Genomic DNA, 14,689 nt, shown 5'->3' with positions numbered 1-14,689 from the left:
CTCTTAGCATTAAAACAGTACACAAACCACTAAGTTATTAGAATCAATGTAAATACATTGCTTTATGCAGTAATCATGTTGTTAAACTATTCAAGCAATAAAAAAATTTTAAGCTGAATTACTTTATAACTACAAAGAAAGTACACTAATATTTAGATGAATTCTTTTTGGTCAGTTTAAAAAATAATTTAAATTAGGCATGCTGTAACCTATAGCAATGGCATAGTACTATTGGTTCTTTTGGCCCAGAGAGGCTCATGATTATGGCAGTGGAACAAGGATTTTGGTATGTACCAGTCCCTCTATTTTAATCAGCTGTCTCCATAAAGAATGAGGTCTTAGGAAAGGAGTATTTCCAAAAGTACTTGAACTCAGTTTGTGATACCAGTGAAGTGACTACAAGATTTAAAGTTTAGATAATTTATCTGTACTCAATATACATTTTGACTAAATAATGACATTATGATTCAAAATAAAATAAAATAAAATCTGAGTCATTCAAAATAAAAATCTGAGTCATTATTAGACTATAGTTATAGACAAGATAGTTACAAAGATGGTTTTAATTGAAATAGTCTCTTAATAGACTCATATCACCTTTACCTAGAGTAGTCACACTAAATTCACTTAGTTTCATTTTCTGGCTCAGGTATAACTATGCCATGGGGAACTTTAAATATCTCTGGAAAAAAATTTTCTTTAGATACACAGAAAAAGACATGCCCAATAGAAGGGCTATGCCTCTTGAGTTCCTCTGCTACCTCACTACTTACATCCATTAGCAGCTTAGCTGATATCCTAAAGCTGCTAAACTGGATAATAACAAATACTGAGTTAATCTAAGAATAATAAATATCTCTTATTTCAATAAACTGAAAATGGAGTCAATGCCAGAATAAGAATTTTTATTAGAGATTTGAATGCAAATTAATTCAAACTATTCTCTGATAGAAGAGACACAAGTTCAATTTTGCGACTCTACTTCTTAATTGAAAAATAAGGAGACAGGAAGTTAAGATGATTAAGTATGAAGAAAGAGGGGCTATAAGCTTCTAAAAAGAATTATTTTAAAAAGTTTGACACAGCTTCCTACTAAAGTAAACTATTTCCTTGTTGGCAATTGTCTGGTTTTGGAAAAGGGATAAGAACCAGGGAGGGGGCACCTGGGTGGCTCAGTGGGTTAAGCCGCTGCCTTCGGCTCAGGTCATGATCTCAGAGTCCTGGGATCGAGTCCCGCATCGGGCTCTCTGCTCAGCGAGAGCCTGCTTCCCTCTCTCTCTCTCTGCCTGCCTCTCCATCTACTTGTGATTTCTGTCAAATAAATAAATAAAATCTTTAAAAAAAAAAAAAAAGAACCAGGGAGGGGACCCTAGCAATTACCTGTAAATTATAACTGCACTGTAACAATGGCCTCCAAAGTTCATAATGTAGTTGACAGAATTCAGTAACCTAGAATAATCTAGTCATACAAATGCTTCCATTTATTGAGGATTTATTTTAAAAATATACTGTTTGTAACATAAATTAATTTTGAACATGAAGAGTCAACTTGTGTATTTATGGTCAGCCATTACTATTTTCCACAGAAACAAAAAATATTTTAAAAAATAAACATTTCATTAGAAATAATTTTTCTTTATTTTTAGTGAACCAATCACATACTTGCTTAATAATCTTATTCTGACAAATACAGTAAGTGTAATATTTCTCTGGAGCAGAAAAAAAATAATTTCATCCAAATTGTAAAAGGTTGATTACAGGGAAATAGTAATAAAATTTCATACCCTAATGGCACAAGGATTTTCTTAAATTAGGAAAAACAACTGTCTGTAATTTCTAGCATATAAAGTGGAAGCTTGGAAATGCTTCTATATATCCGCTTGGAAAGAAGGATATTCTACTTAAAATAGCCATGCAGGCCTTTCCCATAGGTGTTTACTACTACTCCCAAATAGTGCTGAAAAACAACTAACAACAACAACAACAACAACAACAACAAACTAAGCCTCTCTGAAACAGTGAAATGGCTCATTACCTAATTAAAATATATTAATGTTAAGATGCTTTATTCTGACAAGGTCACAGGTCTTTTATTGGTGACCAAATTCTGAATTAGGTGGCAGAAAGCAATTTGTAAAAGATGTAAGTTCAGATTACTTAGCAGGAAATTGAGAATAAAATTGGGATAAAGAAACAGGATTTCATAAGACTAAATTTTGTGGTTTTTTAAAAAAAGTATTGAATCTTTTTTAAAATTATAGTCATGCATTATTTGGTCTATTGGAGTACTATGTAATAAAATATAATTAGTATGGTATGGTGAAATAAAGAATATGAAACTATGAGTCGGAATACTGTGATTCTAGTCTTCACTCTGTCACTAAGAAGCTGGGAGCCTACAGATATATCAATGAGCCTCAATTTCCTTGTATGTGAAATTGGACAATTATATATGTTCCATTCAACCTACATTGTTACTGAAAAGATTCTTTATAATAAGACAAAGTGAAACCTAGTAATCATTATGCAATTAGTAAATAAGATTATTTTTGCAGTTGTACCAAGTATTTCTGAGAAATAAAGTAACTTCTAATACAAAAAATACACTACATTGCATGCATAAATAGGTACCTTAAAGTCAATTCCTCCTACAAAGATGCGATTAGGGATCACTGTTCCATATCTTGGGGCACTTGTTGGGTTATTCAAAGGCACAGGTGACACAGGATTAGGGGATGGAGATAATGAATCTGTTTGCGTCTGATTTGATGTTTGCTGTAAAATAAAATTCTTTTAAACTTTTAGCATTGGGTATAAGTTTTGATGCAGACTGAAAACATATATCCATCAAAAAGATGAGTCATTTAAGCAAAATGTAATATTTTGGACTTTAATTTTATGCTAATATTATAAAGATTAGAGTTAGAACTAATACTTTTTGGAGCAACAAAAACATGGGAAATACAGAATTTGTTCCACTACAGAGAAAATCTTAAATATTAAAATATATTATTTAAATATACTCATGTTGTTATTAAGTATACTATTTAAGTATTATAAATTTTGAGGAATATTAAATTCAAAAGGAAGTTTGAGAAAGAGAAAAGCAGCCCAAGACATCTGGGGACTGGCTTGGTTCTGGTGGTGGTAGGAGTTGGCCTGGAACTTACAGTAAGGTTGTGGTGTTCTCTTCTTAACAGACATTAGGCAAAGTTATTCTGTGATTGTGATGAATCACCATAAAAAATACACCAGTCCTAAAAATATATGTTTATAAAAAAAATACACCATTCCTTAATCATATCTGAACCCTGACAAAAACAAAAGCATTGTCCAAACCACAAAAAATGACCAAACATCCTTCTATCCTGGCTGATATGTGTAACTGCTCCTTCTTTGTCAATCACAGATTTGGCCTCCATCTATTTTTCTTAACCTTCTAAATAAAAATTAACATACCCAATCATAGAATTACTCCCACTTTCTGACAACATGTACTTCAGAGTAAAGCCCTTCTTCCTTAAATATTCTCTAAAAACAGCTTAACACATGCCTAAACCCCATAGTAAATTCTTTTCTAACATCCTCTTACCTAGAGGCTCCATGATGTATGCTCTTCTTTGTGTCAACAGTTCAATAGACCCAACATTACTTAACTACAGCTATGTTCCTGGTAGTCTTTGGCGAAAGGGCACTGATGAGTCAGTCAATAAACTCTGACATTCAAGTTCGCCATATTTAGTTCTAAAGTCACATTTTTAAATTTGAAGATCAAACTGATTTTGTAAAAAAAAAGTATATACATATAACTCATAGGTATAAATCTGTATACTAAAGAGCTGAGCTCAGGGGTGCCTAGGTGGCTCAGTGCCTTCGGCTCAGGTCATGATCTCAGGTTCCTGGGATCAAACCCCGCAAAACTGGGCTCTCTGCTCTGGGGGAAGCCTGCTTCTCCCTCTCTCTCTGCCCGGCTCTCTGTGCACTTGCGATCTCTCTATCAAATAAATAAATTAGATCTTTAAAAAAAAAAAAAGAACTGAGCACAGTACATGTATGTTCACAATGCTAAGTTGGGGGGCCTAATTTAGATTTTAATAAATATATATTAACATGTAAGCCTTTGTACAATGGCAAGATGGTAGACTCAATGTATATCTGAAAAAAAAAAAGAGAATAGGATTTTGAAGAGAAACCAATTAAGCACTTGCTAATTACTCTCCTTCTGGGAACACTTAACCAACTTCTGAGACAGTCTAACATACTGTCTCAGAGCTTCAAAAAGCTTGCAGTTCATAATATCAATTCTCTGAGAAACAAATACAAGAAAATTAATCTCTAACTTAGGTAATGGAGTTGTTCTTTTTCATATTTGCTCTCCTTTCTCACTTCATTGGCCAATAAAACCATAACCCCTAATCTCTTCAAGATATACTGAGAAATGACTAGGCCAGTAGTGATTATGGGGTTGTAGGCTGGACCTTATTGGGCTCTATTCTGCAACTGGTATTAAGGGAGGAACAAACAACACATATTCCCAGTATAAGGGGGTTCATAAAGACACCTATTAAACCACCCAAAAGTTATCCCATTTAATAATTGCTGTGTTGTAGTTTCCATCGAAAGAAACTGGAATCCAATCGTAACAGCATGCTCTCTAGGGAATGACTCTGTAGTGCAAAGGATAGATGATCTGGGGATGCTTAGTTTTATTTTTCTACCAGGTATTTGCATTGCTAGAGATAATAGCATATCTCTAGTAGATATAATCTTGTCTCTGTTTACAGAGAGTAGAAATTACGTATTTGCAAAATTAAAAAAAATCAGTCTTTATGAAAGTTTCTTCTTCAAAACAAAATGAGTTCAACATATGAACTTGTTTGTTCTCCAATTTGTTTAGAGTTAATTCCATTATTTTTCCTTGAGAGAGATGACATGAACAGAAGTGAAAAGAGTGCTTTATTTCCTACTTTGAGAAACTAGTTAAATGATACCCAGAAAGAAAAAACATCAACTTTCCCAGCCTATTCACTTCGTTCTCCAGTTTCTAAGACTCCTGCTGTACTGTGAGTTCCAACTGCCTCATTTTTCTTACCACTTATCACTTTCCAACATGCTATATAATTTGTGTTTATTGTCTATCACTTTCCACGGTAGTGCAATGTTCATATTTCTGCCTGTTTTGCTCACTCAGCGTCTGAAGTAAAGCCGGTACGTAGGAGGTGTTCAATTAATATTTGTGGAACAAAAGAATAAACGAATGAATCATTTCTTCCTGCTCATGATATCCCAATCATTAGGCTGAGGTTTAAGAACATGCCTAGAAAAATAGCCTAGAAAATTTTTTCTAGGCAACAAGGTTCAAGCAGAAGCAACATCTGAATTCCTTCGAGAAGGCTAGCGATGCATGGTGTTGAACAACAGAGAAAGCCTCAGATTCCACTGGCAATAATTTTGCAAGTGTATGGCAAGCACTTAGGTAGGTGCTGTTATTTGGTTAGAAGTAAGGGTTCTTGGCTTAGCAAAACTTCCAACGCTAATTAAGAATTTCCCCCTAAAGAAATGTGCCCTTACTGACTTCTTCCCTTGTGAATTAACCTCAGAATCTATCATCCACTTTGCCAACGAAGACAACAGGAAGAGGGCGGGCTAACCGTCGCGGTCACAGCCTCGGCGCTCCGTCCCCTCCGAGGCCAGCAAGCCGAGGCGCTGGGGGATATGGCCGTGGCGACAACTTCCTCAGGTTCTCGCGGGTCATCGTGAACTTGGGCACTGACACGAGGGTCCACCCCCTCCCCACCAAAGTGCGGGAGGGAAAAGAAAGCCAGCCAGCGAGAAATTTTGTCCCGCAAGCCCGCCAGCAGCAGTGGCGGGAACCCTCAACGGCACCGGCCCGGCGTGTCGGCCTCGAGCGCGGGCAACTCCTCGGCCGCACGTGGCGCGTGCTGATTGGCTGCCGGCCGGGTGGGGTGGGGTGGGGCACCGCCGCGCCTGGCGCCGCCCCTGCCTCGGAGGCTTAGGCCTCTCAGGCCTTCCCTGGCTCCCCGCCCCCTTCCCCCGCCCCCCACGGGGCCCTGAGGGGCTCCAGCGCACACAGGGTGTTGGAGTGTCTGGGTCCGTCGTGGGCCACGGTGCCCCTCCCCTCCCCCCAGGTCTCTCAGGCCTTCCGGTCTCCACCGAGACGCGGCGTCCGCCGCCGTGGCAACCCCTCGCGGTGGGCGGCCGGGGAGTCCCGCCGCAGCGAGCGTCGAAGACGCCGCGCAGCCCAGTTTGGGCGGGAAAGCTGTTGCTCCGGCCCAGCGCCGCCTGCTGCACGGGACCCGGCCCCCCGCCGACTCCCGAAGCCTCCCGGCCTTTTCCGAGGTGCCCTCGCCGGCCTACACCCGGCCCAGGCCCGGCGGTCCCGCCTTCCGGACCCCACGACACGACCGGACGGGGCCTGCAGGCCGGGCCGCTCTTCGCGGTGGTCGACGGGGCATCCAGTCCGCGTTTCTTCCCGACAAAATAGTGGGCGTCTGGGCCCTCGACCTCCGTCTTCAGCCCCTGAGGACCCGAGTCCGCGTGGCTCCTTACCCGCGCCATCCCGGGGCCGGAGGCCCGGCCTGCTGTACTCACCGCCCCGGACTCGGTCTCCATCTTCCTCCACGCGCTTCAAATGCGAGGGCGAGGAACGGAAACCCGAAGTCTGAAAGCACCTTCACACCACGGAAGCAACACCACGGCTCCCGACAGACACTCCCCCTGGCGGCGACGGCGGCACTGGCAGCTGCAGCGGCGCAGGCTCAGACCCGGGGCCTGAACCCGCCACCCGGGGGGTGGGGAGGAGCAGCGACGTCGCCTCAGGCGGCGGGGCGGGCGGGCGCCGCAAGCCCGGGAGCGACGCGGGCGGGCGGTTTCGGCTGGGGCCGGCGTCGCCGAGCTGGGCCGTCTGAGGGGAAGAGCGTGCGGCAAGTCGGGGTGGGCGTGGGGTGTGCGGACGAGGGCTCGGCCCAGGGGCCACCGTCGCCTGCCTTCGGACGGCTGGGGAGGAGAACGCGGACGGTTATGCAAAGCACCATGCACTGCGCGCCTCCCTGTCTTCTCCCGTTTGGGGGAAAGTCGGCGGCTGCGACTGGTGGGTGACGTGACCCCAGGCTTTACTAAGGAGCACGAGGCCGGCCGAGGGGCCACTTCGCGAGGCTGCTGCGGGGCGAGGAGGGCGGTTTCCAGAGGCAAACGCTGACCCCCCGGGCCTGACGCGCCAAACTCGGGGACTCCGGAGCAGCCTCGGACTCCGCGCTCGCACCTGCTGTCGCCGTCACTCATTCCGGCCGGCGGGCGGGGCAGCGTGGGCGACTTGGCTGGGACCCGCCGTGCAGCCCAGTCCGGGCCCCCGGCGCAGGCCGGCGCCCCTCGCGGCTGCCGCGGGCCCCTCGCGGCCGAGCACCGCCCGGCCGCCGCGACAGCCTCGGGAGCCGGTCGGCGACGGGGCCTCCGCGCGCGGGAGCGGGGGGAGCAGGGGGCGGCGCGCCGGGGGCGGCTCTGGCCGCTCCGCCGCAGCCTTGGGGCCGTCTTGGAAGGACGAGTTCTTTGCCGAGGTCTGTGGAAGGCGGCCGAGAGTTCTACACGTGGCCGCCGTACTGCGCGATGTGACAGCGTGCGTGCCTACAGAATATACGTCTCGGCGACAGAAAATTCACAATCGCCCCAAGTCATCGCAGCTGAGTGAGCGTGCGCGGCCGGGCTGGCGACCGTCGCTGCGACCACTGACCGCGCCTCCAGTCAGACGGCGATCCAGGCCACTCGGCCAAAACCTAAAGCTTTCAGAGACTCAGCCGGGGTCTCCCTGACAAGAATTCACGAGCCTAACCATGTTGGCGCGTATTTTACAAAAGTTCGTGGCGACACTTAACATTTACAATAGTAATAACCTCTGTCCTCTCATAACAGTTTGATTTGGGTTATTCTACTTTCAAGAGAAAGACTTTAACAATATGCAGTATCGCTCTATTAATTTTTGATATGCTCTCAGATCTTTATATTATTTACCAAAAAATAGGAAATATAATTTTTTTCATTCGATTCAGTTCAGCGAAAGCATCCTAAAAGTCATTATACATTTCTGCATGAGCCATTTAAGCTCATTTCAGGTTTTAATTTCTGTGGAAACAGAAAACACGAACCTGTTCAAATTAATACTCATATTGTAGAGCAGAATAACTTCGCTGTTCGATAATATTAAAGCTAATCTTTGGGCTTTTTCCCCCAATAATATTGTTAGATTTGAGTGGCTATTACTATCTTCATTTTTTGCTCAAGTCTTTTTTGACTGAAAACCTTTATTTTTAAAAAGAGTGCCTTCACCACAGTAGGTGTTCAGTCTGTGACATGTAAATTATCAACTTAATTTAGGGAACGGTGGCTGTATTTCAAGGATATTTTTGTTTTAAAACTTGGGTAGACCATGTAAAAGTATACAATTCAACTAGTAGACGTTTATTGTGCTCCTATTACGTGTAGTGCCTAATGTTTGATGTTATAAGAGAGAAGATGAACAAGATCAAATCTTCAACTTGAGTTTTTTTCAACCTAGAAGGGGAAAAAGGACTAATTGATCAAAATAATAATTATACCTAGATGTGCTTGTAGTTAATAAGACACAAACAGAATAATGTAAGTGATGTATGAACTGTGATCAAAGATTCTGTAGGAGTGCAAGGGACAGCATCCTGGAGCACAATGTCTGGAGTTGGGTAAAGTTATCATCAAGGCTGAAATTCTGGTCTGGGTGGGAAATTGGGAGGAAAGATGTAGAGCCCCTTTTATCTACCCAGCACTAGACTAGGCACATCCTTTTTTAGTCTTCTTAGTTACCATTCCTTTTCTCTGGAAATCTGAACCTTAGAGAGGTGAAAGTGACTCATGTAGTCACATTGCTGGTGACTGGTAGATGCAATTTTCAAAAGTTGGTTCTGTTTGACCCCATTGCCCATGCACTTTCACTCCGTGATGTTATTTATACTGTGGCAATAATGACTTAGAGTTTTATTCTAGAGACCTTTGCAAACAGAAGGCCACTGAAGGTTATTGAATCAGGAAGTTAGATAATCAGAACCAAAATTTAGAAAGATAGCTTCAGACCAGAGAACAGTTTTTAAAGGACAGGAAACAGAGAATTGAATTAGGAGCATACTACTCCAGTGAAAAATAATGGGGACCTAAACAGAAGTGGCAGCAATGAGAATAAAATATTGGGAAAGGGTTAAGGAGAAACCAGAGAAGAACTGCGACTCTTGGACATGGTGATGATGGAGAGGGATTGGTGAGGATGGTTCAGAAGTCTCAAGTTTCAAATCCTGGAGATGTCATTGACAAAGAAAAATATAAAAGTGCAACCCATAACAAACTGCAAACCTAATATCCCATTTGTTTATATTTTGTGGTAGCACCCCAATGTTTCTCATCTCTTCCCTTCACACAGTCAGTTAAGGGCATAGTTCTCGTTTCAGGGAATTATCAGAACCTGCCTTCCCCCTTGCTTGCATTCCCTTACTGACAGGTCTTCCATTACTTCTTATTGACTTTTCTATACACTGATTCTAACTCCTAATAATCCATTTTAGGTACCTTTTCCCTCAATAACACTTTGGATGTGTTCTCTAGCTTGTAGACCTAGGTAACTATTTGTGGGCCTCCTATGGACCAGGCTTTACTTTGAGGGAGTGGATATGGCAATGGTTCTTGCTCTCCAGCAACCTGTGGTCTAGCGCAAGAAGGAGCTAAGTAAGTAGAAAGTTTATACACTCAATGTGCTAAGTGTAGCAGTAGAAGAGTTGCCAGGTGCAGAGATGGGGGGGTGACTAAAACAACATGAAAAGGACAGGTTTAGAAGATGTCTCTGCTTCCATTTTATTTCTCTCTTGTTCTCATGTCTGTTAACCTATTGTTGTATTTTGGAGGATGATTAGGTGCTTTCTTCTTCTCTATGCTGGTTAGATATTTGAAATAGGAAAGATGAGGGATAGGAGTTTTTAAAAATCTGTCTTAAGGAGCAGAGAGTCCAGTTCAGATTTCCTTTTCCTTTATGGAATGTAATACTTACATTTAGAAAGGATGTTATAGAGATGATCTAGATTGGAATAGTAAGTGATTTATTGGAAAATTCCTTATAAAATTGTTTTATTTGCTTATGCTGTTTATTTTGAGCAACTACTTAGACACAGGAGTATACAATAGAGAACTCACTGTGCAGCATAAGGTAGGACCTCAGTAATTATATATAGAATAGAGACTAAATGAACATACAACCTTCACACCACCCTCCATTTTATACCTTTTATTCCTTTATACCATTTTATTCCTTACCATTTTACTCTTACTTCTGGAATAAGAATGGAAAACAGTCATTGTCAGAAAATCTCTTCTTGATTCACTTACACAAGTATGGTTTAATAATTATACACATATTTTCACTTGCTTTTCAGGGGAAGACTTTGTGGTTGGAACATCCCATCTGCAAAATCCTTTGAACATTCACAGATATTTCCTTAAGAGCAAATAAATAAGAGTGTATAAGCTTTCTACTTTCTACACCATATACAGAAATAAGATCTGTGCAGCAAAGCTTCAGTGCAAGAGTGATTGCGCAGAACATGTTGTCCAGTAATAGACTCAGTTCTGCAGTGTTTGCCTTGGCTTGGCCCTTTATTTTACCCTTACCTGATCTCACCTGACCACAGATGGCTGGCTGGTTGGCTGGCTGGCTTTCTTTCTTTCATCTTTCTTATCTCTCTCTCTCTTTCTTCCTTTCCTTTCCTTTCCTTCCTTCCATCCTTCTTCCTTTCCTTTCCTTTCTTTTCTTACTCTCTCTATCCTTTATTTTCTTTTCCTTTCGTTTCATTCCATTTCGTTTCCTTTTCTTTTCCTCTTTTCCTTTCTTTTTTCCCTCCTTCCTTTCTTCCATCCATTCATCCTTCCTTCCTTCCTTCCTTCCTGTCTGTCTGTCTTCTTCTTAGCTTTATTTATTTATTAGAGAAAGAGAGCAAACATGATCAGGGGGAGGGGCAGAGGGAGAAGCAGGCTCCCTGCTGAGCAGGGGGGCCTGTGGAGGGGCTCAATCCCAGGACCCTGGGATCATGACCTGAGCTCAAGGAAGACACTTAACTGAATGAGCCACCCAGGCACCTCCCCACATTTTTTTTTTATAAAGATTTTGTTTGTTTGTTGTGTTTATACAACTGCTGTTTTTTAACCTCTTTCCACTCTTATTTCATCTTTAGATATACTCTGTCTGGGAGGAAAAGATTTTCCTTGACCCTCTGAGGGTCCCTGGCTGGGTCTGAAAATTAAATTGACAAAGAGTAACAGGAGAAAAGCAAACAAATATTACTGAATCTTTACATGTATATGGGGGCCTTTATAAGGGAATGAAGACCTAAGAACTGTTCAGATCAGAAAGCTTTTATACCTTTTAGGCAAACAATAAATTTATGAGTAATTGACAAGATGAAGGAGTTTAGGCTAGAGATAGTAAATGGTGAAGAAGTAACTAGGAAGATCATGGTTAGATTAACAAGATTAGTTTGCAGTTTCCTCTGGTGCTCTGTCTTGGGGCTGATAAGAGTCTGTCTCCAGTAAAAGAATTTATTTCCTGCCTTTAGGCACAAAAGGGGGAGCTTTTTCTGTGTTTATTGCTTCTTAATTGCCTTCAACTCATAATAATTAGTAGGTCAAAGAGGCATATTTTGGGGTGACATATCCTGGTTTCCTTCAAATCAAGAAGTATTTTCGGGTACTATCATGAACCTCTTAATTCATATTTCTCCCACCCATAGGCATCTTGGCAATAGTTCATGTTCCTAGTATCCTTCTATCTATGACATTTCAAACATCTTTGTGTAAATATTTAGTTGTCACTTGTCCTTTCCTCCAGCAACTATGTTGTTTTTGAGTAGTGGACAATTATTGCCTCGGCGCACTCTGATCTTCTGAATCTAAGAAAGGCCACCATGTGGTGTTGCATAGATTAATCAACACATAAGGGTGTCTGGCCAAAGGAGCTAGTAGTCTGAAATCCAGCCCTTAGTGCTCCACCAGGCATGTAGCCACAGGCCCCTCCACTCAATGGGAATGCATTTTTCTAATTCATAAAAAGATGTTGAATGGGCCAGTGGTAGCCCTACCTAAACACAGCTCCTGTACTGTACGATGGTGTCAAGAAACCCTCGCTCATGTTCATCATGTTTTACTATCATACTCTCAGTCATGAGTAACTGTTTGAGATTTGGAAAAATATTCATCTTGGTGAATGTTGCAAGTGGGTTCCTCAGGAAACGTACTCTGAGATTTGCCTGTAGAAATTTTGGGGAATCCGAGTTTGGGAAGAGTACCTGAGAAGAGTGAGGGGAGCAGGACTGGGCAGAGCAAGTTGAGTTGAATTGTGATTTTTGCTACAGAGTCTCCGCAATACTAGGATGACCTGCAGAGTTGTCCCTACAGACTAGGGTCCCTTCCCTCTCCGCCATACTCTCTATCCTCATCTACCCATCTCTAGACGTTGGGTGCAGGCTGCTCCCACACAGGAGTCTGGACTTTGGACAAGATGACTTTCTTTGGCTGTGGGAAATTTCTGGAGAGGAATTTAGGTGAGAACAGTCTACATACCCAGTATCTGGTGGAACAATAGCTTGGTCCTGAAGGGAGATTTGGGCCAACCACATATACAAAATTGTGCACATAACCATTGAATGATCTTTTCTCTATAAGAGGATTAAACAGGTTGAATTTAGTTTGCTTTTGGTTGAAGGAAAACATGACAAAAACAGAATAACTGAGGAAAAATTCAAACTTGTCTTTTTCTTAGAGAGGGTACCTCAGAGGTTGCAGGAAGGATGATATCAGGAGCACAGATCTGGTAACCCAAGATCTGGTAATCTTGTGACACTGAAAGTTTAGATTGCACGTTGTGTTTAATGATTACAGGCTAAAAACCAGCTTTCTATGAGTTTGCCCACTGTTGGTTCTTTTTTTTTGGATTTGATTTATTTATTTGAGAGACAGAGCATGAGAGGGGAGAAGGTCAAAGGGAGAACCAGACTCCCTGTGAAGCTGGGAGCCTGATGCAGGGCTCCATCCTGGGACTCCAGGGTCATGACCTGTGCTGAAGGCAGTAGCTCAACCAACAGCCACACAGGCGCCCCCCTCTGTTGGTTCTACACTCAAGAAAATATCCATATTGGTCATCATTGGAGAACTATAATTAAAGTGCAAAATCTTCTCAGTCAGAAAACCTCTCCATAAAGGTAATAGAGACAGAAACCAGTTTCACCACTGAATAGGCATGAACATTGTGGGGCACATCACAGGCAAGAAATTGCAAAGAAAAAGAGAGGACTCTCACGCACTTATATTGCAAAGCAGACACAACCCATCATATCACAGATAGTTCATCCTAACCTTTCCTGATGATTAGAATCACCATCTTATTGGCTTTATAGAGAGGAAAAAACCTCATGTCTTTATAGCAGGAAGTAGTTTTGCAAACTGGAGTAAAGCAAACATCAAAGTTAGGCTCTTAACTCTTACTGAAACTGGGAAATAGGGGAACCATCCCTCTTGATGTTTGCATTTCAAAAAGGTGGTTATTTTTTCCTAAATTTTTATTTAAATTCTAATTAGTTAACGTATAGTTTAATATTGATTTCAGTAGTAGAATTTAGTGGTTCATCACTTACATATAATACCAGTGCTCATCACAACTGGATCAGAACCCAAAAGTAGACTGAAGTGTATGTGGGAATTAAACATATGACAAGAGGGATAATTCAATTTAGTGAGAAAATAATAGATTACTTAATGAGGAAAATAAAAGTAGCCCACCATCTTATTTTAAAAAATTTATAAAATGCTTATATACGAATATAAGCTAAATTAAAAAATAAAGTATAGAAGGACCAAATACTTAAATGTTAAAAAAAAAAAAGCCTTGCAAGAAAAGGTAGGAGATTACATGTACAACTTGGAGGTTGGAAAGTGTTTCTTTCTTTTTTTTTTTTTTTAAAGATTTTATTTATTTATTTGACAGAGAAATCACAAGTAGATGGAGAGGCAGGCAGAGGGAGAGAGAGGGAAGCAGGCTCCCCGCTGAGCAGAGAGCCCGATGCGGGACTCGATCCCAGGACTCTGAGATCATGACCTGAGCCGAAGACAGCGGCTTAACCCACTGAGCCACCCAGGCGCCCTGGAAAGTGTTTCTTAATGCTGAAAAGAGGAGAGACATATTTGTTTATATAACGATTAATAGATTATATAATAGATATCATAAAATCAATAAATAATAGTCTGGAAAATATTAAAGCTGATGCCTTAATAAGGATGACATCTATAATATACAGGTTGGGTTCTTTGAGAAGCATGTAGCATTAGAGATGAAAGATTTATTGGAAAGTAACACATGTGGAGGGAAAAGAAGAAGTAGGATTGGGCAGGAGGAGTTCAGATACAGACACGACAAAAATCTCAAACAGCCCAAAGGGCAGCTGGAACAATGACTGCCTGTTGGAGCAGTCCTATCATGGTGTAAATGGCTAAAGCCCGTTGACTGGAGATTGCCCAGAGAAGAGAAGAGCTTGACCTCACCTATCAACACCTCACTCATTCACTGGCAATGGGATGCCCCAAGAAGAACATGACTTTGGTTCAAAAGCTGAGGTGA

At 41.9% G+C, this 14,689-nt stretch overlaps 1 protein-coding gene across 3 annotated transcripts in view; it reads right to left on the bottom strand.

Moving 5' to 3' along the window:
• BOLL (boule homolog, RNA binding protein) overlaps nucleotides 1-6,727 on the bottom strand; it is a 55,856-nt gene extending 49,129 nt beyond the window's left edge. For 2 of the 3 annotated variants that reach the window (XM_059168497.1, XM_059168496.1), the window contains exons 1-2: nucleotides 6,571-6,727; nucleotides 2,632-2,775 (exon numbers count right to left, since the gene is read on the bottom strand). In XM_059168497.1, the coding sequence (XP_059024480.1) occupies nucleotides 2,632-2,775; nucleotides 6,571-6,633 (207 nt within the window). In that variant the 5' untranslated portion in view covers nucleotides 6,634-6,727. The remainder of the gene's footprint in view (nucleotides 1-2,631; nucleotides 2,776-6,570) is intronic. The other variant, XM_059168498.1, reaches the window with a different exon arrangement.
• Between the last annotated feature and the right edge of the window lie 7,962 nt (nucleotides 6,728-14,689).

The sequence above is a fragment of the Mustela lutreola genome, chromosome 3, assembly GCF_030435805.1.
Source record: "Mustela lutreola isolate mMusLut2 chromosome 3, mMusLut2.pri, whole genome shotgun sequence".
Lineage (NCBI taxonomy): Eukaryota > Metazoa > Chordata > Mammalia > Carnivora > Mustelidae > Mustela > Mustela lutreola.
Note: the sequence above shows the minus strand (reverse complement) of the source record. Positions and strands in the feature narration are given on the sequence as shown.